Source organism: Grammomys surdaster, unplaced genomic scaffold, assembly GCF_004785775.1.
Source record: "Grammomys surdaster isolate TR1022 unplaced genomic scaffold, NIH_TR_1.0 171, whole genome shotgun sequence".
Classification (NCBI taxonomy): domain Eukaryota; kingdom Metazoa; phylum Chordata; class Mammalia; order Rodentia; family Muridae; genus Grammomys; species Grammomys surdaster.
The window spans coordinates 2,633,870-2,661,501 of NW_021604619.1; the positions used below are offsets into that span (position 1 = coordinate 2,633,870).

The 27,632-nt window shown below is 36.0% G+C and overlaps 1 protein-coding gene across 1 annotated transcript in view; it reads right to left on the bottom strand.

The window, feature by feature from the left end:
- Fam135a (family with sequence similarity 135 member A) overlaps nt 1–27,632 on the bottom strand; it is an 84,572-nt gene that overhangs the window by 32,867 nt on the left and 24,073 nt on the right. The window contains exons 5-13 of the mRNA XM_028767238.1: nt 27,362–27,441; nt 17,389–17,528; nt 17,227–17,297; nt 15,990–16,163; nt 14,537–14,663; nt 13,686–13,839; nt 10,338–10,415; nt 7,299–7,348; nt 5,269–5,424 (exon numbers count right to left, since the gene is read on the bottom strand). Coding sequence (XP_028623071.1) covers nt 5,269–5,424; nt 7,299–7,348; nt 10,338–10,415; nt 13,686–13,839; nt 14,537–14,663; nt 15,990–16,163; nt 17,227–17,297; nt 17,389–17,528; nt 27,362–27,441 — 1,030 coding nt within the window. The remainder of the gene's footprint in view (nt 1–5,268; nt 5,425–7,298; nt 7,349–10,337; nt 10,416–13,685; nt 13,840–14,536; nt 14,664–15,989; nt 16,164–17,226; nt 17,298–17,388; nt 17,529–27,361; nt 27,442–27,632) is intronic.

Sequence of the window (27,632 nt, forward strand, 5' to 3'; positions counted from 1 at the left end):
CTCTCCCACCAGCCGTGTCCGGGTCCCTCTTATCCACGTGAAGTCTGGTGGCGGTGTTGCTATCTGTTTGTAAGACAAAGTCTTACCAAACCCAGATTGCTCTTAAGTTTGTAAGTTTCTCACAGCCTCCTGAGTACTGAGGTCACAGACATGCTCCAACAAGTTTAGCTGTTTAAAGTCCAATTATAACCCTTGCCCCATTTCTAGCCCCAGTTCTACCCTTCCTCTTTCCTTTTGAAGTTTTGCTGCGATGACCGTCACACAACCCAGAGCCCGTGTACACTAGGCAAGGACTCTCTCTGCTAAGTTATGGAACCATGGAACACCGTATGAAATTGGAGTTCCCTTGTTGATGGTTAGAATTGCAAAATTATAAGCCCAGTAAGACCAAATGTTTACCACAGGCTCCATATAAAGAAAATGGACTCAAAACTAGTTTTCTAGGTTGTGTTTTCTGTAGCAGGCATACTTGATTTAAAGATACAAAGACAAGGATAAGTTCTCTGATGCTTTAGTATGCAATTACATAGGAATACATTGGATATGCTTATTTCTATATGGATACAACCCTATTATATGCTACTTATTTGAAATCCAAATATAACTAGGCATTCTGACAATATTATATTGACATAAATGTTATTTATAACATCAGACACAACAGAACTAATTGTTTACACAGGTTGGGGGATAATTCATCCTTATATGATTGTCAAAAACTTTGACCATCAACCCTAAAAAGGAAATGCCCAGTTCAACTGAGACTGACACAAGTCAAAGAGACTAAAATAAGTCAGCACTGGTAAGTATATGTACAAACTTCAGCATTTCAAGTCTTCAAACTACATACCATGATATGTTTAGTACTGGACTAATAATATTCTGGGCACAAGCTATAATAACATTTAATATTAACATTAAATAATTGATAAGTAACGTTAAATATAAAATCTCTGGTTAAATATAAATCTCTGGTCATCTTACAATATGAACATTGTAATACAACAGATATCACTAGGAACTGTGGATGCAACTCTGTGGGAGAACACTTGCCAACACACTCAAGGCTCTGGGCTCAATACCCAGATCCAGAGTAAGTATAAGAACAGGGGAGCAAGGGAGGGAGCCCGAGAAAGAGTAAGAGACTTCTTATTAGAAGTTCACCTCTCTGACCTAGTACAATGTTGTTACCAGTGAATACATCATAAAACTACGCCCTTCCCTATGCTGGCTTTCCCTGAACAAATACTGTACAACTTTTGAGCTACTTTGGTTATTATAGACCTTTCAGAATGTGAAAGGTAGTTTAATAAGTTCATGCTGAATTGAATAAATGGAAACCAGAAGTCAATCAAAGCTATAACTGCCACAGTTTTTGTGATACACTACAAAGCAAGGCATACAGCATTTCTCATTATAGTTTTTTTCCTTTAGGAGTTAAAATATGGGTTATTTTGGTATTAGAATTAGGGCATGGAAACGGAAGCTAGAGTATAATGCTAAAATTTATCTTTGTCATTTAATGAATATGCAAGTGTAAGAAGATATTCTGTCTTCTTCTATTGCTCCTTTGAAAAATGGTCTCTCACTGAATGAGAAACTCACCATTTTAGCTAGGCTGCCTGACCAAGAGGCTTTCAGGTTCCATCTAATTTCATCCTATATTGTGGTTTGAATATGCTTGGCCCAGGGAATGGCACTATTAGGATGTGTGGCCTTGTTAGAGTAGGTGTGGCCTTGTTATTAGAAGTGTGTCACTGTAGGCATGGGCTTTAAGACTCTCCTCTAACCACGTGGGAGCCAGTCTTCTCCTAGCTGCCATCAGAGGAAGATGTAGAACTTTCAGTTCCTCCTGCACCATTCTTGCCTGGGCGTTGCCATGCTCCCACCTTGATGATAATGGACTGAACCTCTGAACCTGTAAGCCAGCCCTAATTAAATGTTGTCCTTTTAAGAGTTGCCTTGGTCATGGTGTCTGTGCACAGCAGTAAAACACTAAGATACCCTCCAATGCTGGGATTACAGGCATGCATAGCCATGTCTGACATTTTCCATGGTGCTGTGCTTTTGAAGTCAGATCCTTGTGCTTGCACAAGTGTTCTTATCCATCTCTCTAGCTCCTAGCATTTAGGAGCTACAAATCTGATCTCTGTCTCCCTTTTTTATTCTTTCTCAAAGGATTTGAGTATTTACATTTATATTTTTGTTTCTATTCACGATAGCTTGATCTCCATAAAGTATGTTGTAAAGTTGTCTCCAACCTTTGCTATCATTTTCTTTCCACAAACTATACTAGGGTTCAGAAGGTAGTGACAGTCATTTGTCAAAACTATTGAACTTTTCTCTATTAAAAAGTTTTAAATTGGGCAGGAGAGATGGTTCAGAGGTTAAGTGCACTGAGTGCTCTTCCAGAGGTTCTGAGTTCAATTCCCAGCAACCACACGGTGGCTCACAACCATCTGTAATGAGATCTGATCCTCTCTTCTGGTGTATCTGAAGACACAGACAATTTACTCACACACATTAAATAAATTAATTAATTAAAAAAGTTTTAAATATATTTTGAAGGGTATCTTCTGTGTGCTAAATTATTTGCGAGCTTTATAAAGAGTAACATTCAAACAGACTTATTTCCTATCAACCTGTATTAAGAATTACTTATCTTCTTATCCTTGCCTAGGATCAAGGGATTTTTGTGTTGATTTTCCTCTTAAATAATAAAATATTTAAGGACGGCACACAGAGCAATGTCTTCAGAGCTGTCACACACGCATGACATCTCCCACTCTTCCCATTAGATAACTCCCACTTAGGTTCCCCTTACCCACACTTTCCCCACCACTCCCTTTAAAATCTCCTCCATCTCACCCTCACCTCTCTCCCTATCCCCACTCCCACAACTGAAAATCTACATTTTGCACATGAAAGAAAACGTAGCAGCTTCTGAGTCTACATCAACCAATTAGTGAACTATTTGAAAACCAAGTTCTCAAAAGTCAATGAACATGTGAAACAAGTGTCAAACATCCCCAGTCCTGGTGGCTTTGTGATTTCATCACATTCCAGTCAGAATGGCTATCAAGAAAACCAGGATTAGGATGCAGTGATGGCCCTGAGGAGGAAGGCTGGCACTAAAGTCCTCATTTCCAAAGAGCAGCAAGAAAAAGGCTTTAGTTCATTAGAGTTAGTACCACACCGTACCACACCACACCACACCACACCACACCACACCACACCACACCACACCACACCACACCACACCACACCACAGGGAGCTGGCTGCATTTCTACTAAAATTCATCACTGCTCAAGGTCTTGGTGGTAAAATTGTTAATGAAAATTGCTTGGAAGAAACACAGTGCATTTATTGAGCTATTCATTTTAAATTACTACACTAAGCTAAAAATCATTAGTAAGGTGACTACTGCAATTACGCTACTTTATCCACTGTGAAATCTCATGTTAAGCCTTTTAGAAGTGACTGATCTTTACTAAAGAACTTCTAAGGAAGAACCCTAAAAAGTTTCCAGTATGACAATCCTACTTACTAAAATATAGTAACAAGACAGAAAACAAAACACAGCAAAGAGAGAAACAACAACACAAAAAAAAGTCCACTAAAAATACTAATAAAATGAGACACTTTCTCTTTAAGGCCAATTCAGAAAAAGATATGGGCATAAAAATATTAGTCACGAATGGTGGAAAACATTATAGATCTTACAGATATTAAAAAAGGGAATTCTGTTATTTGGTAATAGTAAATTTAAAAATATAGACAGAACAGAAAAACTTCTTAGAAAAATATCATTTATCAAACTATGAAAAAGAAATGAAATACAACATCCCTACTTACGCTGTGTCATTCTACTCTATTTACTAGGAAGAACAGACCAAACTGAGGGGACTCTATGCAACTAGTGGCCAATACTCTGCAAAACACAATCAGTCCCAAAAGGTAAAGACATAAGGAGAATTACACATTAAATAAATTTAAAGGGCCGTTAAAACTGAATGTGATGTGTGAATCTGAGTTTGATCCTGAAAATAGGGGCAGGAGTTAGGCTGTCAAATAGGACATGACAATTGGTCAAATTTACATATAGGCCATGTTGTAGCTTGAGTGAAATGTCCCCTGTAGCTCATATGCTTGAACACATGGCCACTAGATGGTGACACTGTTGGAAGGTCATAGACCCTTTAGAAAATGAAGTATTGTAGTTTCTAGTCTGGCTCCACTTACTGCTCTTCTTTTCCTCTCTCTCTCTCTCTCTCTCTCTCTCTCTCTCTCTCTCTCTCGCTCTCTCGCTCTCTCGCTCTCTCGCTCTCTCACTCTCCTCCCCATCCTGCCCCCCCTCCCTGCCTCCAGACTGCTAATGCAACATAAGCAGCAGGCCTCATGTTCCTAATACCACGCTTTCCCAGCCATGGTAGACTGAATCCTCTCTGGAACCTTAAGTCAAAATAAACCTTTTCTTTCTTATGCGGTCTCTCTCTGGATACTTTATAATACCAACAAAAATTTAATTAAGACAGTCCATATACTAAACATTATTGTATCAGTATAAGAATGTCTAAAGTTGCTTACTGTGATGGATTAAGTGTTCCGAATCTTGGGAAATACATACTGTACTATATGAAGAAGGGATAAAGGTCCCCTTCAGGGAAACTGTTCTTGGATTGTAACAGTTACAAAACAAAGGAGGAATTTAAATGTCTATCAACAGAACAAATATATATATATATATATGCATGAATGGTGCATATTACAAGAGAAAAACAACTGGTAGCTAGAAAAAAGGTAGCATACAAGAGGATATACACACAGTACAGGATCTGATTCATACAGAATTTAATAACGAGTATATGCTATATAATAAAATAGTTTTATAAACTTTATGAATAAGGGCCATAGTAGATCTATAGCAAATATATCTATATTTTCTTTACCTTGCAAAATTCCTAATACATAGTCTCATGAAAGACTAGGGAAGGAAATGTAAAACCAAAGTTAAAATAAAAGAAAGACCTTCAGAAAGGAGTTACTGATTTTTACCTCCTGCTTTTGGGTTCCAGGAGCTATCTCAAATCACATATATTCATGTTTTATTTACTTTTAGGTGGTTTTCTTAGTAGCAGAGTTTCTTAGTTGGCTTTAGAATCAAACAGTAACACAGTGAAGTCTCTCTTCTGACTTATCTACATATTATATAAGAAATTCCTAAGCATACATAATACTCACTAAAAGTACTACATTTCTTTCCTTACCCTCAGAGTATGGTGTTCCTGTGCTAATAGCACTCTTAATTCTTCATGCAGTGTTATAGCTTCCAGAAACTGTCCCCATAAAGCCATGAGAAGAGAGCAAAGCTGTGCAAGGTTCATGTTGATAAGTTCTGCCAGTTCATCAGGGTTTTCTACTTTCTAAAACAAAAAGGACAAACAGCCTCACTGTTTCCCGAGAATTACTGAGTCGGATCTCATCACAACACTACTGAGAACATCACCGTGAAGGTAAGTATGTCCTGAGAAAACAGCTCAGAGAGAATAGCTGAATAATGATTTCTTATTTAACTCATAGATACTGACATAATTTCAGTGAGTTAGCCCATATTGTAATATATATATATAAAAACAAGACATTAAAATCGTGAAAAGAAGACATAGGAGTTGCCACCATGGAAATGGAGGCTGCTCAGCTGGAATGGACGGTGAGTGGAGGGAAAGTCAGGGACACCTATCAGGAGCTGACTGACATGGACTGTATTCAGTGTATACTGGAACATAAGATGCAGACTCGTCATCCTGACTCTGCAAGAGAGCTAACTCTGCTGCCTGAAGAAGGGACAGTTGTGACAGCACAGTGAAGATCTCATATGTCAGAGTTACAGAGAAGCGGGATTTAAAAGGAGGCTCAGCACCATGCCCGTTAGTGCTTGATGCTGAGAGGAGGGACTTAGGGGAGATAAGACAGATGGAGGTTCTCCTTGAATGATATATGAGGAAAATATAAGGGCAGCTGTAATATGAATAAAAATCAGCCAAAAGAATGGAATGGGAATGAAGAGATTTAATACTAAAAGACCAAAACCTAACGAAACCAAACCAAACCTAACCCTTTAATCTCCAAAAGGCTAGATTTTTCTATATTGAGTCCATATTTTTATAATTGTTTTAAAATGAATATTGTCCTTTGTGTAACTATTAAAGAACAATTGTTATATATTTGTTTGTAATCTAAACCTTCATCTTATGTAGACGAGTGCTTTTGCCTGCACATATATGTACACATGAGTTCAGTGCCCATGGAGGCAGAAGAGGGAATTGGATCCCTTAGGACTGGCGTCACAGATCAATGTAAATTGCTCTGTAAGTGCTGGGAATAGAACTTCCAGTCCTCGGGAGGAACAGCCAGAGTTCTAAACTGCTCAGCCACCTCTTCAGCCCTACACTGAAAACTTTTTAAAGAAAATGGTCATCTGAATTATAAAGAAGCCTTGTGATACTACATAAAATCACATCCTTTTACATTCTGTACACTTAGAATTATTAAAGAGATCATTCTCAAAGAGAATCTAGTTTTCACTGAAACATAGACATATGCTCCAAACCAAATGTAAAGTTTCATGTGACTCATGGCTCTGATTTTTCCCACTGACACAGCCAGTGAGGAGTGGATTTACAGCGAACCTAACAGTTAGGGCACTTAGGTATCCAATGTGATTGTAAGAATGAGCTAGAAAAGCGGCATGAGGTATATAACTAGTCTGTTGTAGTAAACTGTCATTTTAAAGAACTGTCCCGCAGGAGGGCTGGCAAGAGGGCCCAGATGCAGGATAGATAGGGCAGTGTGGGAAAAGGGGCAGATGAGACAGATGCAGGATAGACAGGGCAGTGTGGGAAGAGGGGCAGATGAGAACCAAAGATGAGAAAGTGTTTTAAGAGTGTCACAGGAACCATTTCTTTACATATTAACCAAAGGTCATCAGATGAAAAAAAATTATGTAACAAGACTACACAAGTGTTTTAAAAACCTGTCCAGAAATTACTTAAATAAAACCACAGAAGGAAAGTATACATTTGATCAGTTAATTGTTCTTTATGTACAAAATAAACTTTTCAAAGCAAAAGTTATCATTATGTTGAGGCTTTTGACCATCTAATCTGTGGTTTTACCATGAATATCCAATTTATCTTTGCATTTTAAAAAAGGATAAGTAATTATATTTTCTTAGACAAATATTAAGAATAGAAAATACAAATCAAAGAATGAGTATTAACAAATAAGCTACAAATACCTTAACTTCTTCACACAGCTCAGTGAGACGGGCTTCTACATCCATTTCCTCTGAAAGGAGTAAAAACTAATTAGAGGATAGATTTCAGTATTAGCTCTGAAAACTATCTTTGATATTATATGAAGGACAAAATCTTTTGCAATAAAAAGTTAATCCCGATTTAACAGGATATTAGATAGTAACAAGTAAGGTGATTTTTGGTCTTATAATTATGATTTACTTAAATAAACACGAAGCATGTTAAGAAATTTATAATTAAAATGATAATATCAACAGGGAAATACTGAAACTAACAACATAAAGATTAGTTATTTTTAAATGAAGAGAATTACATTAACATCTCAAATATAAACTTTAAATATTTTTAGTTTTTAACTAGAAAAATACAACTAAAATGAACTCTTTAAAAAAAAACATTCTCACACAAAGGAAAGATACATCCTATGATATGCTGCAATGAAGTCTTTAGCTCAGATTTCCCAACTAATTTCACTGTCAGAAACATCAATGGCTTCAAATGTTAAGTTAAAAACAAAAACCCAGCAGCAAACCCTGCATAAATTTCATACACCAACATCTACTTTTAGACTGCTCATCATCTTTCCTACCACAGAAGAAAAGAAATCATTAAAATTAGATTTAGGATGTTCAGCCCATCATCCCATTTCAGAAGATAAACATAAAAATTGGATACTCTTTTATAATGTTTCTCTCTGAGAGTCCAAATATTCATTATAGCTAGTGAGCTACTTCAGGGAAACATTCTTGTGTGTAAACAAAGGGCCAATGCTGGACTGTCTTCCTGATCTTGCTTGCCACATTATTCTTTGCAACAGTCTCTCACTGAATCAGAGCTCCCTGTAGCAGCAAACCACAGGGGTTCTCCAGTCTCCATACCCACACTGCTTGGGATCCAGGTACAAGCAGTTGCCCCTGGCTTTTCCCTCAGTAACAGGAATCCGAACTCAGGCTTCATCCTTTTGTAGCAAGCACTTTAACCACTGAGCCACCTCCTGACCCACAGACATCTTTAACACGTAGTGAAGGCAGAATTGAACTGCTAAACTTAATTACAATGGTTTCAGAATCACTTACAGAGTTTTATTTCACTTTAAAAATTAGTTTTAATTATATTTTTCTTTCTAAATGCTATATTATGATATAGCAATTAATAGAAATGTAAAATTATACCCATTATCTTATTCTATTATCTTGATGACATCTGTTTCTCCTACTGTCCAAGGTTATAATCTAGAACATATTCTTCCATGTTTTTGAAGTAATGAACACACGTGCATATATGAGGTTTCGAGTTAATGGTTGATAACAATGGAATTCTAGTTTACACGGTCTCTGAACTTTGGGCTGTTTTTTAAGCAATTATTCAGTGAGATCTTCCATCTAGCTTAAGCACTTTTCATAAAGCTACTTTTCCTTCTTTGATGTAAATACAACACAAATTTCCCTATTTCACTCTTTGGCCAAATACTGGTGAAAATAATGTAATTATCTTATGTTACAAGTCTCTTTAAAAACATTTTTTTCAAAAAAAAAAAACCCATTCCCCACAAAAAAACAAAACAAAAGAACCCATATTATTTTTTGTAATCAGAACTGGGCTATAATGTAAGAGATATATTCAGGTAACAGGCATTTTCTAGATCTGACTGTTTACACATTCAAATGTTATTTACAACTGACTTTTGTATGTTTTAGGGGATTTTGTTTTGTTTGTTTTGTTTGAAACAGGGTTTCTCTGTGTATCACTGGCTGTCCTGGAATCTGCTTTCTAGACTAGGCTGGCCTCACACTCAGAGATCTGCTTGCCTCTGCTTTCTCAGGGCTGGAGTTAAAGGTGTGTGCCACCACGCCCTCACTCCCTGAGTTTAGGCTTTAGTTTTAGGTCAAGTCTTTCCCCAACAAATAAAGATCCACCCCCACCCCCCCATTTTAAGAGAAGCCTTAATCAATTAAGCAGCATTTTATAAAACTAGACTGTTCACAAGCTAAGCAGACAGGCTGGCAGTACCCTAATTAAACTAGAAGTATATTTTAAACACTATACAGAATGCTAACATATGCTGCAAATGGCCGTTATTTCATACTATAAATTGTTGAAGTAAGTTGATTTGAGAATGTAACACTATGATTAGGACACCTGACTCTTTGGAATAGGTGTAGTGACAGTTAAGCATCTTAAGCCCCGGCCAGCAGTCATCTGACAGACACTATCTTCATTTCATTCATTTCATTAATCATTCATCTGACACACTGAAAACACAACTGCATTTCATTTGAAAATTTCAACAGCTAGCCATAGTTTTAAAAGCTGTAGCCATTATAGAATACCACATAAAATCTTCCAGTATATTTACTGAAAGTTAGTAAACTAGGAACTATTGCTATGCAGAACAAGGCTAAAATGTAGTATGGAGGCCATGCATGGTGGCTCACACCTTGAATCTCAGCACTTGAAAAGCAGAGGCAGTCGGATTTCTGTGATCCAAAAATTATACACAAATAATATGAAAAGTACAAATAAAAACAGATAACCAGACCTCCTCTTTTAGTATAATAACATTTAGGTAGCAGGTATTTAGTATCATTTTCTTAAGCCTAGAATGATGAAAACATGCAAATTGACTACAGCCATGAAACCGATCCTAAGGGTTTATCCCTCCAACTCTCAAAACCAGCCTCAGTCTTTAAATCACATCACTAAGGATGTGATTTCATCCAAAGATGAAATTACTTTAAGGACTTTAATGGCAATTTTCATTCAATAAGCATATTTTGGTGATGTAGTAGATGGTCTTGAAAAAGCTAAAATATGTGGAAAGCCAAAGAGATCTTCACACTATCATTTTCACTTCTAAATAAAAACTTCAACATTAAAAATCAATTAAAGCACTCGAAATTTATCTGCAAACCAAATTGATTATATACATTAGCTCTTAAATAAAAATGCTAGGAATACACTCTGCTGTTTACAAAGTTTAATTGAAAGAGATTATTTAATTAACCTATTTGTAAACATACCTAGACACGTGTCGTTCTGAGTTCTTGGCTGTGTTCTTCTGAGGAGGCGCTCATATAGGACCTGCATGCTGGCCTTGGCTAGTCATAAGGGTTGCACACAGCACTAGTTACTACACTCCTTTTGCAATAAAACTTATTTGAATTTTTCCAACTTGTTAATAATAGACTTAGTATTGATAGGGCAATTGGTTAATTAGCTTATTAGAATTACAAATGATGTACATTCAAGTTTAAATTTTTTTAATATTCATATTATGTTGATAAATATTTCTTATTCCATTATTATTCTGTTTAGTTTCATAGACTGAGAATTTTAGTGGGGACAAGAGTCTCAGAGACCACATAAAACTTTCCAATATATTTATAGCTCAACTCTCCACCTGTGCAAGGGTGGGCATTAGGCTCAGACAGGCTATGACCTGTCAAAACCTAGACTCCGGAAGTCCTGACTCCTGTTTTACAAGCTTCTTTAGAGTGGAGTTCTTTTAATCCAACCACTATTTAATGCTACATCCTCACAACACAATGTACATCATTTATCTAGGAGAGGAGAAGAGGTCAAAAGAGCAGAAAGGAATGTGAAGAAGTATTTTAAAAGAGAGAATTTACATTAGTTTTTCAAAGCATGGTGCTTAAGAAATTTAACTCTATGCTTATTTGAAACATTAAAAAACATTAAATAATAGAAAATATAATATATTCTCTAATCAGGAGCTACTTTATATCCCCTTATTAAAACTAGTGATCATGATGTTTAATAAATAAATAGTATATTATACACTATGGAAACATATTAGTGTCCACAATTCAATTTTACTAGAATAAAAAGTGTTGATAAGCTCAGAATGCAAAACGTTTTTACTTTAAGCAGTTCTTAGTATTTTTAGATATTCTCTAGAGGATGTATTCAAGAGTAAACTAATCTACAATCAAGAGAAAGACAATATAAATAGTAAAGTTTAAAGATACCCAGAATTACTAATAAATATTTATTGAAGATGAGTCTTAATTTAAAAAAAAATCCCGAGGAAACTACTATAAGCTGCGTTGACTAGCTATACTTTTTAAGTAACACAGTAGAAACTACATTTTCCTATTTTAATTTAATTAAGTAATTCAATAAATATATTCTCAGTAAGTATAAGCAATATACTATAATCTTATTTTCTAATACTTTTATTTCTAAAACTGAAGTGTAGGTTTACTTTAGAATTTTGTTTTGTAATATTTTAAAGTAAGTAATTTGGAATAACTTTAATAACTAACTATCAAATATAAATAAGGGCTTTTTATGTGAAATTTTATAAAATGTACTCATAAGTGAAAGACACGCCTTCAAAGGTACACTCAAGTGCAGAAGATAGACAGAAGCCTCTCTTAATTCTAATACAGTATTTCACATAGATTCGATTATATCTCATGAAAATGCCATCATCACACAAAGTTGAATTTTTAATCTTATGCTGTACTGAGGACACAACCAAGGGCTCACACATACCAGGCAAGCACTTTAGTACTGGGTCATGCAACCAGCTGCCTGTACATTTTAGGTCACTGCTTTTCACAAATCCTCCCTTCTGGCACACATGGCCCTTCAACAACACTGTGGTTTCAGAATTTTGTGTTCTGGTCTATAACTCTAACCAAATTTATAATTTCCTTGCAAAAATATTTTGAGTATCATGTTACATATTTAGGACATAATTTTGTTTTTATCAGATATAAAAGATGAATGAAGTTAGCTCTATAAAAGATGCTTTCATTCCTAACAGAGAACTTCATTTCTGTCTGAGGCAGCAGTTTCCTGTACAGTCTTCCTAAGGGAGACAGAGGCATCTAAATACTTGAAATAGCCGGAACAAAAGGGAATTTCAGAGAACAATGATCAAAAGCCTCCCTTTCCATACTACCATTTTTGCTTTGAGGAGGACGGTGTAGTCAGTATATCTTCCTACTAAGAGAGCAGGCAAGCGTATTTTCCTCGTGATTGCTATCCCTTGAGGTTCCAGAATCAAATCAACAGTTCACTTAGTAATAGCTGTATTTTGTCAAGTGAAGAAGAGTGAACTCAACTGGCGTTCACCAAGCCCAGCCTTCTAAGAAGCAGTACACTGCTTAGCATTCTCTCATAACTAAACTAAAGTGAGGTTACAAGGATTAAGATTTCTTGTAATGTTTTTGAAAATTTTCTTCCCTTATTTTTATTTTATGCACATGGGCATTTTGCCTGCACATATGTATTCACATCACAGTTGTGCACTGCCTGAACAGGCCAGAAGAGGTTGTATGACTGAAGTCATCAAGGTGAACCACAAAGTGGGGGCTGGAAACTGAACTTGGATCCTTAGGAAAAATAGGCAATGCTCTTAATCAGCGAGCCATCTCTCCAGCCCCTCTTGCAATGTTTTAGAACCTCAAGGACACAATTAAAATAAAACAAACAAAAAAACCCCTCTCAAATCCAAAAAATATTTAAAATAAGTTATCATCTTAGGGAATGTATTGTTACTGTTAAAAATACTATCCTTGAGGTATGAAAAAATATATGAAGAATAGTAGTTAAGTAAAGATTTCAAAAATTCCTAACTTATTTAAATAAATAATGATGAAAACAACTTATTCTGTCAAGAAAATAAATAAACAAATGAAGGTTTTATGAGCTAATATCTGAAAATTGAAGTTTATAAATTGGCCATGAAGCTGGGTGGTGGTGGCACAAACCTTTAATCCCAGCACTCAAGAGAGAGGCAAGTGGATTTTGGTGGACTTGAAGCCAGCCTGGTCTACAGCAGGTCTATCAGAACGACCAGAGCTACACAGAGAAACCTTGTCTTGAAAAAACCCAACTAAGAATAAATAGAAGATAAACTAACCATGAAACATCAGAGAAAAACTGAAGCTTGATTTAAGTAATTTTTGAAATGTTAAAATACTGAACACTGTTCTTATTTTTAAAATTAATTTCTGAGAAAGAGAGCCCTGGGATAATTATAGCCAACTATGTACAAAAGTGTCTAAGTGTCTGTACTATGCAGGCTGCTGGTATGAGCATCAAATTTACCTTCCTAAGACTGCAGATAATCATATTTGATTTCTAGCATACTTTGAAATTAATGTATGACTTGTTACTTTAAAAATCTACTAAGACTCATTTCAATGTTAGCACCAAGAAATTATTTTTCCAGATTCTAAGAAAAAGTTTCAAATTTCAACGTGATTATCAAAGATAGAAAAAGTCAGAATTGAGAGAGAAGTGAAGCATCTAACGCAGGAAAGCTGCGGCAAAGCTGTTCACTAGCCAGAACGGTGGAGAGAAGGACTAGGAGGGCTCTGCCGCTTTTAACATACCCAGGTCTAGTTTCTGACAAGAGGGAATCTCTTCTGTTACCGTAATGAAGTAGCTGTGCAATCCCTTGAAGGCTAGCAGCAAAGTAGCGCAAAGTGTATAATGAAAGTGATAGGCATGGTGCAGGAAGGACTCTGCAACGAGGAAGTTACAGCCCTAGGAAGAACAGATTTGGAACAGAAAATGTTAGTAAGCAAACATCAAAACACGTTACACTCGAAACCTTCAAAAACAAACCAAAAAAACCAAACACCCACAACCAACCTACTGCCATTCATTTAGTTATTCTAAAAGGTGTAAGAAATTCATCAGTATCTTGCTCCTCCTGTAAGTGATTGAAATGTATAAAATGTGATCATAGCAATTTCAGTCATCACGGGCTGCTATAAACACACTATGGAGCTCTGGCTTTGTTAAGATGAGGTTCCTACTACAGCTCTTTGGAGACACTGCTGTCGGGATTTAGCGGTATTTCTCCCTTCCTGTGCTACTTACTCTGACTCAACGCTTACATCCACCATTCTTCTTAAATGGCCCAAGCCCAGTGCACGTTCCTACTAAGTTTTCTAAAGGAACATCAGGTGACCACAACAGGTTTACAAAGGTCACTGGCTGTCAAAAAGCAATTTTCACTAAATCTGTTAACATCTTGAAGTCAGATGCTTATGTTCATAATACATAACTGACTAGCCAATTGGTTATAATCTTATTTAACTAGATTTTTAAGTTACTAGACTCTGCTAATTCATCAAAGAAATTAAATTCACTTACAGATAAAATATTCAAAACATTTCTTTTAAAATTAGAAAAAATAAAATATGAGCAAAAATTTATATACATATTCAATGCTTACATCTGGTGATAACTGTTTTGTGTAGTTAATACCAAAGACTACACTTTCCAGAGTAGGAATCGCTGAGTCTTTACTTTGTGCTGGTGCATTTCTATTTAACCAAGTAGTCTTCACAGGACGAGGAAAGCTGGGGGAACAGTCAGCACATCATTACTGTCTTAACAGTCTACTTTCATGTAGGACATGTACAAAAGAAAATATTACAAAATGAAAAGCAAAGGTTTTACAACGTTCTAAGTTCTATAGTATTCTTAGATTTTCTTTTAATAATTTCGATTTATGAAAAAAGTACAATGAACATTAAGGCTAGACATTTGAGATTGCTTCTCTGAGATATGGAGGACTGAACCAAGGACTTACACCGGCCAGACAAGCACTGAGTATACCAGGCAAGTGCGCCAGCAAATTCTGAAGGCAATTTTACAACTCACCTACTTAGCTGGTAAGTCAGATTTTTATAATTATATGTAACACTCATGCACCACCTCCTAACAGCTATTACAATCAGATTTGTGTTAGAAATTATAGACAGCACAGAAATCAAATCTATGGAGTATTTTTATGTAAAGTTATTGATTTCAGAGTTCCAATTACTGCCTACATTACAAAGGATTTCTATTTTATGATCCATAGAACACGATTGTGCCTTACACTGATGAAACATAATATACGGAAGTAGTCAGAAAAAATAATTACCCAATGACTTTGTTATCTAACATATTACATATTTTTAAAGACGTATCTTCACTTATTTTACTTATGTGCATGTACAGGAAGAGGCATGTGCAAAAGAGTGCAGATCTTCCTAGAGGGGTCAAAGCTCCCTGGAGCTGGAGCTACAGGTGGTTATGAGTCACCTGGTGAAGGTTCTGAGGATAAAACATGCAGCCTCTGAAAGGGTACTATATACACTTGAGCTATCTCTGAACCCCAATATTACACAATTCCAAGTTAAAATAGTATTATGGAATAATATAAAATGTTAATAAAAATTCATAAAATTGTTTAAAACTTTAAAAGGCAGTAACTTTGCTATGAAATAGAGTATCTAGGAAAGAGATAAAGAAATAAAGCTAAGAATACATTCATATCCTCATTCACAGAATAAGTACATTACACAAATGCATGCCCACACACACACCAAAATAAATTAAAAATTAAACCGAAGACTAAACAGTGTTGCATGATTATTTCTGTCCTGCATTCTTTTACTTAGTTAAGTAACTGAATTATATATATAAAAAATTACTCCTTACTCCCTATTTCTGAAATAAAAACATTATTGATAATAATGGTCCCATGCTCTTAAATTATGTCACATTGTAATGTTAACATAAAATGAAAATATATCAATAACTATTTAACTACTTCAGTTACTTTTGTCAGAGTATGTTTTCAGCATAAAACAGAAAGGCATTGCATTAATAAGTAGCAGAATCTTAGCTGACTTCACCTTATTAGTGGCTGGTGTAGTGCAACCAATGACGCGTGGATTGTGACAGATACCACAGAAAGGTGGAAGTAATCGAACATGACATTGGCGTGGTGATGAAGGCCTCTACAGATGCTATAGTGCAGCTTCAATGTCCGACTGCTTATTAGTTGTAAGGCATTCAGATCATCTGCCCTACAGAAGGCAACATATTTTCATGTAATTATGAGATATTTAGTAAAGGCTAATATTTCTAAATCAGTTGTAACTATTCCTTAAAGGCTTCGTTATTTCAGCTTCCAATGAGAGATTTTGCAAGCATCAGTGTGATGTGGCAGCAGTGTGAGAACAGCCAGATTCCTTCCTAACAGTATGGACTGCTTTAACTAACATGCCTATAAAAACACATTCTTTTTGATAGCCCAATGATTAATATCCATCTTAAATTTTATTTGAAGGAGAATAATGTTTCTTACAAGGTCAAATAAGCACTCCAAAGTATATCAAATTATTTTTACTGCATAAAATTTTCTTAAGTGCTGCTTAAGACACCTTGAACATTTATTAAATGCTTAGTGAGCCCCTATCTCATAAGCAAACCACTTCTTATTTGGAAATGATATTGTTATACAGTCTGTCATTATATTTACACACACACAAACCCTGAAAAAAGATCTTTAAAATTGTATCCAGATAACCTTAAAGCCATGCACATATCATAACTACCTACAGTTACTGAGTTACTTACTTACTTCAGCTTACTCTATTTAAGGAATTACTATGACTTTATGTTTTAAATGAATCCAAGCACAGTGTGCCTCTACCACATGTAGGCAAGTTCAGGATCACTGGGATCGCAGAAATGAACAGACTAGAAACCCTTGTTGAGTATCATCAGTCTTGAGCATTCTGAATATTCAAAGTCACACCTAAAGAAGCTATAACTTATGCCATGAAAAATTCACCAAAGACCAATGGGAGACAGGTCAGTTAAGTATTTTATGGTATTGTTTCTATAGCAAGCATACAATTTTTAGAGTCTAGGAAACTGTTTTATAATTTTTCACCTAATCTGATCTCACTACCCTGCATGGGCATGGAAGAGTAGTTCCTACCTTCTCAAAAGTCTTTCCCAGAAAAATAGATGCACTTTAGAATAAAAAAGAACATAACAAGTTCCAAAGACAAAATGGGGTTCACATAAATCAACCCTGAGTTGGTACAGATGTTCACAGGTCTGAACAGCCAGCCTACTTACGAGTAGTCTCCATCTGTGAAATGTAGATCCAAGGATAACAAAAAACTGACTTCTTCAAGGGTTTCTTCAATCTAAAGAGAAATTTTTAAGATGCTTAATATTTATAAATGTTATACATATGCACTGAAGTTTCACAGTAGATAGATAGGAAGAGATGTTTACCTTTCTTTCATCCAACAGCATTTTAACTTTGAAGATCATGACATCATTTAAAACAACTTCTTCATTTTTATACAGGATCTGAAATGTTTTGCTGCAAACTAGAGCATCATGAACTGAAGCTGGAAAGGCTAACGTCATGCCTAAAGCAGATGAGAAATACAACTGAGAGGTGAAAGATGAACAGTACAGGAAATTAAATACTATTTTAAATGCTGTAATTTGATATCACTACATTGTCATTACCATTTTATACAGGAGTGTTAAAAATATTTCTGAAAACTTACTAATTTATGATAAAAAGTGGATAAGTACACCATAATCATGATGAAAATTCCTGTACAGACTTTTCTTCACTTGAAAGGGAAGTGGGGAAATACGAGCAGGTATTTTAGAGTGAAACTGACCTAACACAGAAAAGGGGCAACTTAGATCTCCATTGCTCAAGTACAAAGAGATGCAGCTGGCTCTCTGCCTTTGTTGCTGGGGCAGAAGACTCCAGATTTGTGTCCTCAGATTTCTTAGGTTAGCTAAGGAGGATCCAGAACAGGGCTACCACAACACGAGGACAAAGCATGTGACTTGAGGACTGGCTTTCACCACAGGAAATAAGGTTACTATCTAGGCTGGGGAAAAGACTGGGGATTTGAATTTATGTTGGGGATAATCCAATCTTGTGTGCACATAGTGACACATAAATAAAACTCTGGACACAGAACTTTGGGTGAGCTTCTCTGGCTTATAATACTGCAAATTCCTATCTAGATTGGCTGGACATGTGAATGACAGCAATACATCCTGGTTTTATGAGAAAAAAAGAATGGAAGCTTACATACAGGGCTTTATATATTCAGTCCTACATATTTCTTACATTTTTTTCCTCATTAAGGTTGTTTTAGTGAGTCTCAAAATTCTGTAACAGATACTTGGTCAAGTTGTTTCCATAAAAAGTACTGATTTTGAAACCAATAACTGAAAACCGCCCCCCCATACACACACACACACACATACACACACACACACACACACACACACATACGCACATACACACAAATACACACACACCATTCTCCTTTCCTTCTAAAGGCTTTACAGTGCTTTGTTATCAATAATCAGTCTTTTACTATTAAATTTAAATGGCCAACTGAGACAACAGTGCTTAGACTGCCCTTCCACCACTATTAAGACTGGTGTGGGAGGCGTTAGGGATACACATTTAGCCTTTTAGTCAGACTTGGTATAGTCTGGGACATGTGAATGGATGACCAAAGATAAAATAAGCTCTGGATCACAGGAATAAGATTTCTACAAGATAAATTATGTGTGTACTCTGACAAGTTTCTCACCATCGGAGGCTGGCACAGCAGTAATGTTTTGTAAGAAATGGTCTTGGGCTGTGGCAAGATGGCCCAATGGTCACAGCTCTTGCTGCACAAGCCTGATAACTTGATTTCTATCCTTGGGGCCCAAGGTAGGAGAGAATTAACTCCTGCAAGTTGTCCTCTGAGCCCACACATGTGCTGTGGTGTGTGAGGGATTGTAAGGACATACATGCTTGCAAATGACATATTATTAAAAGCAGTCTTCATATTTACAACTTTTCTGTAAGTTTGAGATATTTCAGAATATGTAAAACTGAATAGCTCAAAAATTCCATTCTGAATGTTTAAGAACTAAGATATGGAAAGAAATTTCCCTTAATACAATATAGATTCTGTGTAAAGCCCTCAGACAGTGCTAATTAGAATTTGATTCTTCACAAAGCAAAGGCTTTTCCTATTGCTTGTCCCATGAATTCTGTTTCTCCAATGGGCTCTTTCCCCTCTTATATGTTCCTTGCATGTGTGTATTTGTTGTGACAGTGTGCACACGGGGGGAAGAATCAGGTGTGTGTACAAGAGCTCGAGTTGCTCGTAGGTGTCTTTTTCAATTGCTTTTTACCTTAAGTTTAGGGAACAGGGGCCTCTGATTGGCTCGAGGACTCACCAATTCAGCTAGACTGCTTGCCAGCAAGCCCTGGGAATTCTCTTGGTTTTCTCCCTGGTGCTAAGATTACAGTGAGGGCTGCCATGCCCACCCTTTTTTTGTGGATACTGAGATCCACACTCAAGCCTTCATGCTCGAATGGTGTGCACTTTTCAAAGTGAGGCCCTTCCTACACTTGACACCAGGGCTGGGACATCTTTGTTTCTTAGCTTTCAAATCACCACTATTAATAATGTGAGTTTCCTGTCATTAGGCTACACATCCCACTGACCACCTCATTCATTCTTGCAGATTCATCAAGAGTCTAAGTTCCTTTTGAAATTTTAATTAATTTACTTTACATCCCAACTGCAGTTTCCCCTCCCCCTCCTAGTCCTTCCCTGAGATCCCAATTTCTTAAAGATTTTATTTCTTAATTCAGAATTATTCCTTCCAAAACTACCTTCTATATTACTGTTGATGTACAGCAAAACAGGCTGCAATCGCAACTGTCTAGGTGCTTTTCCTTTTTCTCTCTGTGTGTTCCTGCCCCACAGTGCTCCTTAGCTCCTCCTTCCTATGGCCATCTCCTAGATTTTTACATTACTTTTGACTACAATTCCTCTGCAGTGCAGGTTTAAATTGACTTCCTGTCACAGCCACACCTTTTTTCCCAGCTTACTTGCCCAGGTAACAAGGTCGAACAATCCTTTGGGCCCATTTAGGACTGATTCTGTGGCTCCAGTCCTCTTCTGGTTTCTCCATTTTCTTTCACATGCCCATTTTCCTTCTTAGCACATCTTAAATTCTGATACATCACAATCACACCCCCTTACATTCATACACCCCACTAAGAGAGCCCAGGAACAGTAACATGTGCTAAGAATACCATATGTCAGCCTTGACAGAATGCCATATCTTTCAAGGCTGACATAAAAGGACTGACAATTACAGTCTAGCCTGGATAACTCAATGAGACTCTTGTCTCAAAACACGGAAAACAATCCAACCATCAGACATCCTATCATATGTATGTATGTAGTATGTATGTATGTATGTATGTATGTATGTATGTATGTATAGTGTGTGTTTGTTGTATGTTTGTGTGTGTGCGTGAATATTTACTAGTTTTGTTTGATGTAATTGCTTGTATAGCGTGCTAAGTCCAGCTCTCTGCCTAATCCACACAAGCGAGATGTGCCTGGGGAACAATACACAACTCTTTGGTCTGGCTATGCTTTACAGTCATGACCACTTATCTCAGAGGGGCCCTTAGTGCTGCCTGCCAGTCACGCTGACTTCTGAACGTGTCTGTAGCTCACATTTCTAGGTGACAACTTCACAGTGTACTGTCTCTCCCCGGTCATGGCCTTCTATGATAACTCTGGTTCTTATGTAAGCACATAGTCACATCGCCATCATCTGAGAAATTCTGTAAGCTCCACTACTCTATCTACCTACAGATCATCCTAGGCAGAGTTACTGTCTCTGTTTCCTTTTCTGGCACACAGCTCAAGTCCTCGGCATTTAGTATGCTTATTTAATTGATACCCCTCCTTCTCTCTCAGTCTATTTTGTTATTGCCAGAATTTTAGACGGTCCATTGATTCTTACTTCCTTACATCTTTATGGTGTCCATACTCTTGTATAATTTCTTTCCACAATGGATTAATGTTTGTGAACAGAGCAAAAGTAACGGTATAATTTGTGCATACACAGCAGAAGTAATGACTTTAACTTGTGAGAGACTCTAAGCCAGAGGCATAGGGCTAAATTCCTGACACACAGGAACTGTGATAATGTGGTATTTAAAAGTAAGTTAGGTGGCAAATTTTTACACAGCAAGAATTAATTCACATTCCATCTAGTCTCTGATCCATGCAATTGCACATCAAGACCAATGAATTCTGCAGTGTTAAATCCAATGGGAAATTCTCAAATCTCAGTTACTTGTCAACAACTACCATAGTTCCAATGTGTCTCAGTCCTGAACACTTCTTAATGTGCCTTTCTAGATAATACATTCTTGAGGCGTTCTTCTGAGAAAGCATTCCACTCACAGGCTAAGTAGCTACTCTACTACAGTTTCATGGCTGCTCACAGAAGACACAAGACAAGAAATTTTGTAATTCCCAGCACAGACTGCATATCAGTTACCTCCCTTTCCTAAGTCCCATGGGAGTGATGGGAATACTGGCTAAGTGAATGTCACACATGCCCTGAGTGTCTGGTTGCCTCAACCTTTACCAACAGTTATATGTAAACCTGTCTAATCTTGCATCAGCAGAAAACATTCTCATAATCAGACTAGACAGTAAAAATGTTACTCAGTGCCTCAAATTAAGACTTTATGGCTTCCAAAGTTGTCTACAAGCATCTTTTTAAGTCTCTAGTAGGCTTTCCAGTATCTCTGCTCAAAACACGTGCAGAAACATGGAGAAGCATGGAAAATAATATTCAACAACGCACAAAGTCAAATATTAAGATTCTTCACAATTCATGACATTAAGTCCCTGACTAATCCAATAAAATACATCTCCAGGAAACTGGGAAGACAGCTCATGGGCAAAGTGCTTACTATGCAAGCATCAAGACTCAATTTTGAATCCCTAGTTTCCATATAAAAGTCAGGCATGGTAGTAGTTAGCTCTTTGTGGGACAGAGACAGAAGGATACCCACAACCCGTGGGCTAGTCAGGCAAGCTGAGTCAACAAGCTGCTGCTGCTGCTGCTTCTCCTCCTCCTCCTCCTCCTCCCCCTCCTTCTCCCTCTCTCTCTCTCTCTCTCTCTCTCTCTCTTCTTTTTTTTTAAAGGGTGGAGGGAGAGAAAATGAGGAAAACATCTACTGTCAACCTCTGCCCTAAAAAATGCACACTGCAGTTACAAATACTATCATGAATTCCGTAGCAAATAGTTTATCAATTTAAAATGAATCTCAAAGAAATATGTTCAAGCTCTTCTAATATCTAATTACTCCCTCCTTTCATTCAGTAATGGTCAGACAACTGAGATCTAGCAGAGATCTAAATAAAACTTCTAATCATGCAAGATAGAAAACAAACCACTCTATTAGTGTTGTTCTTAGAAAAAAAATGATGAAACACAAAGTTTTTCACCAGTAAAGAGAACATCAGTTAAAAGTTTTTCATAAACTTTTATTAGGTTTCAAAGTTCCCTACAATTTGGGGTGGGAAGATTTTTATGACAAATGGACACTAATTTGTTATATATTTTTTCCTTTCTAAACTTTGATTTTTGAATTAGCATTTTAACCCGACATGTTTGTGGGGTATTGTGTAGTAGCATGTAAACAGTGTGAGCAGTGGTCACACCAAGACAGTCAGCTTCAGTAACCATCACTCAGCTCTACCCCTGTGTCACTCTTTTCACACTACTACACTGTCATTTACAAAATGGCTTAGAAACAGGTCAAAGCACGCATATATTCAATCTATTGGTCTGAATCAGAAAGAGCTTTTCAACATGTTAGATGAAATTGGCTCCACGAGGACAAGAACCATATTTATTTTTTTTTAGTACATTAGTATTGGATTGAGTACTATATCTTAAATATAATAGTCATTTCCTATTTATTTTTGAATAAATTACCACCTAACTTGTTAATTTTGTGACCTATTTTTGTTCAAGTGATCATTTACATTGTGCTGACCAGCTACTCTCTAGCACCCTCATGACTGTACTTTTAGATCCTTGAGATGCAGAAGCTTAGTACTTATATTAATCTACATCTCAGTACTATCGCTATCTACACCTTCACCTTTGGCTACACACGTAGCTTTGATAACTCTTAATGGACTCTGTGAGCAAGTGACCGTTTACTCAACCTCACTCACTGTCTCTAGTATGGCAAAGTAAAGGACAGCAGCATCAGCATGAACTGCCTGGCTTCTGAGTTCACAGCCCAGTAAAGGTACAAATAAGCAGGCAGGTAACTTTACTCTTGCCTTGACAGAATGAAACTGTTCAAATGAGAGCAAGCAATTAGAAGCCTGAAATGCCAAGCCAACTTAAAGGCGTTAGAATTCAAAGTTTACTAAAGGACAAAAATCTGACCATGAATTTTCTACTCGTGGCTATTGAGATTGTTCAGTTACCAATGACAGTAAATAACTGAAGACACGGTATGAACTGCCTCCAGTTACTTCTTTCCTTAAACTATCCTTATTTCTAAAGCACTGTTCTTTAATGTGTTTGATACTGGGTTGTTATAATGGAGTTTTATTTCTGAGAAAAAAGTGAGTTTTCTCCGGGGTCTCTGAATCCTAGTACCTCCATCATTACTATTCAAGAGAGGCATGTGAATCAGCAGTAAACCTTATCTATGTCTGTGTGTCTGCCTATCTACCTACTCAACTAGATAAGCACTCAAATAACTAGACCTCCCTTAAGTTTCTTCTAGAAACTTAAACTTCTTTTTCTTTTGAGCTGGATACTCATTTAAATTTAATAAATCTGTGTCCTTTTATGTAGTAACAAAAAAAAACCTGAACACTGTTAACAGGTTTCCAACCTATAATTACAAACAAAAGAACATGTATCTACAGTCATATTAATCAGGAAGAAGTTGGAAAGTAGAAGGAATAGAACATTTGAAAAAGGAAGAATATATCCTAGAATATATTCTCTATATACTAACTGATCTTTTAGTTATTTGTCTTCATTTAGACAAACTGTCTATCAGAGGAGCTGAAGAAATTGCTCAGCAGTTAAGAGCTGGCTTTCTTTCTGTCATGAAACATAGCTTCTGCTCCCATTTTCAGGACATAAATTGCTCTCAAAGGTCCAGAAGGGTCGAATGGTACACTGTTCACATCATTCCTAACTGTTAGATCCTGAGACCCCTGACACAGTCCATAATTCTGATTTACTGTCAATCAAGAGACCATTACTATTTTTGATTACAGACAAAGGTCCTCTTTCTTGGCAGGAAAATACAAAACATAATAAAATAGTAGTCAGCAAGTCTCTCATAGCCTACGAGAAAAGGAAAGAGAACCAAGACACACTGTTTAGTCACCTTGTAACTTATTTCTCATTTTCCTCCTAGTCCCCAGCTTACCATCAGGAAGTAAAAGTAGAGAAATATTTTATAAAGTTTAGGTCAATATTACTTATAGAAGAAGAAGAAGTTATGACTATCATAATGCAATTTCCAACAAAACACATGGACCAGATGCATTACGCTGACACTCACTTCTCTCTTCTGGATCACTCTAAATATATAAGAATTTGCTTTCAAATAACAGCTGTTCACGTGTCAATGGCGTTACTGTCGGTTAACTCTGGCTCTGTAATCTTTCTTAGAATTATTCTGTAAAACTAAAGAGTACTACAATTTCTAGTCCTCCCAGGTAATTATTTATTTAGAACCTAAGAAAACTAAAGTAAAAGTAATTCTTTGAATTACTAAAAAATTTTTAATTGTAACAGAAGCTTTTATCTCTTAGATATGAAATTATTCCCCCCTCATATACCAAACATGAACAAAGAGCTGTTTCTGCTGCATATAGTAAGACTATGTAATAAACAGAACGAATTTGTTCTTTCTAGAATATTCCATTCTGGCCTTTCACATAGTTATTTGCTAGGAATCTACAACTTAACTCTGTTTTGTATACATTCTATCATTTCCTCAAACCTCTTTCTAGGATTCTTATCTCTTTCCTTACCCACAATTAGAATTTTCTGGATTAACTAAATGATCTTATACCTAAACAGCTAAAAAGCAATCTAAAACATCTAAAAGGCAATGTTTTAAAATTAATTCCAAATTAAAATGACTAAAATACAAAAATGTTAGCTTCAGCATAAATTAATTCAGTCTTAAAACAAAATGAAACAAAAAACCCCTCAAGTCCTTATAAAAAAATCAACTGTAAAAAATATTTGGAATTTTCAGTTAGGCAGTGGTAGCATACACCTTTACTCTCCAGCACTGAGGAGGCAGAGACAGGCGAATCTCTTGAGGTTGAGGCCAGCCTGGCCTACAGAGCATGTTCCAGAACAGCCAGGGTTACACAGAGAAATACTGTCTCAAAAAAAAAACAACAACAACCAATTTTTACATGTAAATATTATATTGATACATGACATATTGATATAATTATATATAAAAATATATTAAAATAAATGATATAAAATGTTTATATATTTATACATTAATATCATTATATCATTATTTATATCTATTGATAGATTATGTTGACATTTTTAGATCACATTAGTTTTTGAGATTATGAGTACTGTATTTATATCTTTTTTATCCCATATACTCCCCCAAATTTGTCCTGTGTTCCCCCAAGTCCCTCTGAATTTCAGAATTTCTTCTTCAATTATTATTGTGATTGACAAATTACACACACAAACAAACACACATACATTATATAAATACAAAATGTGCCTTTAGTTCTCTCCAAATTTCATTACTATAAAGTAATTAATTTTATTTAAGAAATGCAATGCTAAAAAGCAGTTAACTTAGTTAGCCTTTTTGATTTTACATAAACTATACTGATATCTACAAAAGTATTTCATAAACCGAAGTTTGAAGTTTTTGCAATGGCAACCTCAAGAGATAACAAACAGCAAAACCATCCACCTGCTAGATTTAGGGAAGTTCAGAGAGGAGTGCCAAGTCTATTTTGAAACTGCTGGTGCTTTACTACCTGTTTCTAGACTTTAACAGCTGAATCATCTCTCCAGCCCCCTCTCTGTTTCTTGAGGGTGGACTTACAGAAGGCTTTATTATGATAGTAAGTATATATCTGACATACATGCTAAGCAACAAGAAAATTATTTTGTTTTCCCTTTTTAAGCAACTAAAGTTATTTGTGTATGTGTGTGATCATAATAGGTTCCCTGAATATTTTGATGGTATTGGAAAGATAAACTCCTATTAAGTACAATTCAACAAATGTAACATGAACAGCATGTTAGTAACTACAGTGTGATTTTAAAAAAGGACAGCTCTTAACAATTCTAATTTCCAGTAAATTTCTTTGAATATCAAAAAAATGGTCTGTTTGTGCTCAGTCAAACTTTAGGTTTGGTGTGGTATTATTTTTACAATGCTTTGAAAACCGTAATACCAGGTTTATATGACAACTTCCTTATATTTTTGGTTGTGAGCCTAGCCTCAACAGTTGACGCATCTCTCCAGCCCCCAAATCACTTCCTAACTACATGGAATAAACACAAACACACAAGTTGAGTAATTTTTATCCAGAATGCTTGGGATTAGAAATGCTTAAGGTTTTTAATCGTTTTGAGACTGTGGACTATCCAGACAGACACACAGTACCTTCTAGCTTATATGTGGATATAAGGATGTGCTGGGGGTAAGACTCAAGACTAAAGGGAAAAGTTTATGTTTCTTATAAATGAAGGATGGAGATAATTTTATACAGCAATTTTATTGTACTTCTATAGCTGAGCATGGTGACATGCAGCTGAAATCCCAGTATTCAAGAAGCTGAATCACAAGGATACAGAATTCAAAAGCATACTGTAAAGTTTTAAGTCAAGTATGTATGGACCTTTACTGCATACACTTTTAAACCTCTACTTATATGACACATTGTTACATGTGTTTTTAAGACGCCAAATTAAGCCTGTTTTACTGATTTCTTTTTTTTTTTCAAATGGGTTCAAGTTTATTAAGTAAAGTCCAACTTGTTACAGAAGAATATATGAACATAGAGTGAAAATCAAATGTAACTGAATAAATACACAGATTTGCACAGTAAGACTTTCAATATAAGTATAGTATACATACATAAACACTCACACACAGCATAAGAGATTCTACATGAATATTTAACAGTTAAGTCACCTCTCTTTTTTTTTCTTACTGATTTCTTAAAGGGGAAATCATAGCAATCCTATTTGCTAACTCATGCTTATAATGAAAAGAGTCAAGTATTTCTAAAATGTTATCACTACTGCTACTTCAAAATTTTTATTTTTAACTTGAAAACGTTTCTTGACTTACCTGTTGCGCATAACAAACTGGCTTCTACTCTGTGGGGAATTCTTGGTGGTATTTTCATCGATGCACGTATTTGGTAAAAACTAAAAACACAATAAATAAGTCATTTTAAAGCATATATTCCCATCTCTGTATTTTGTATCTACTAAAATAAAACTCTGGCCCAATTCTACCAGTTTCTATAGTTCTACCAGTTCCCTGTAACATTTCTCATATCCACCTATGAAATATTAGCACAGCATGAGACCAAAAGTGAAATTTGGCACATGTAAGA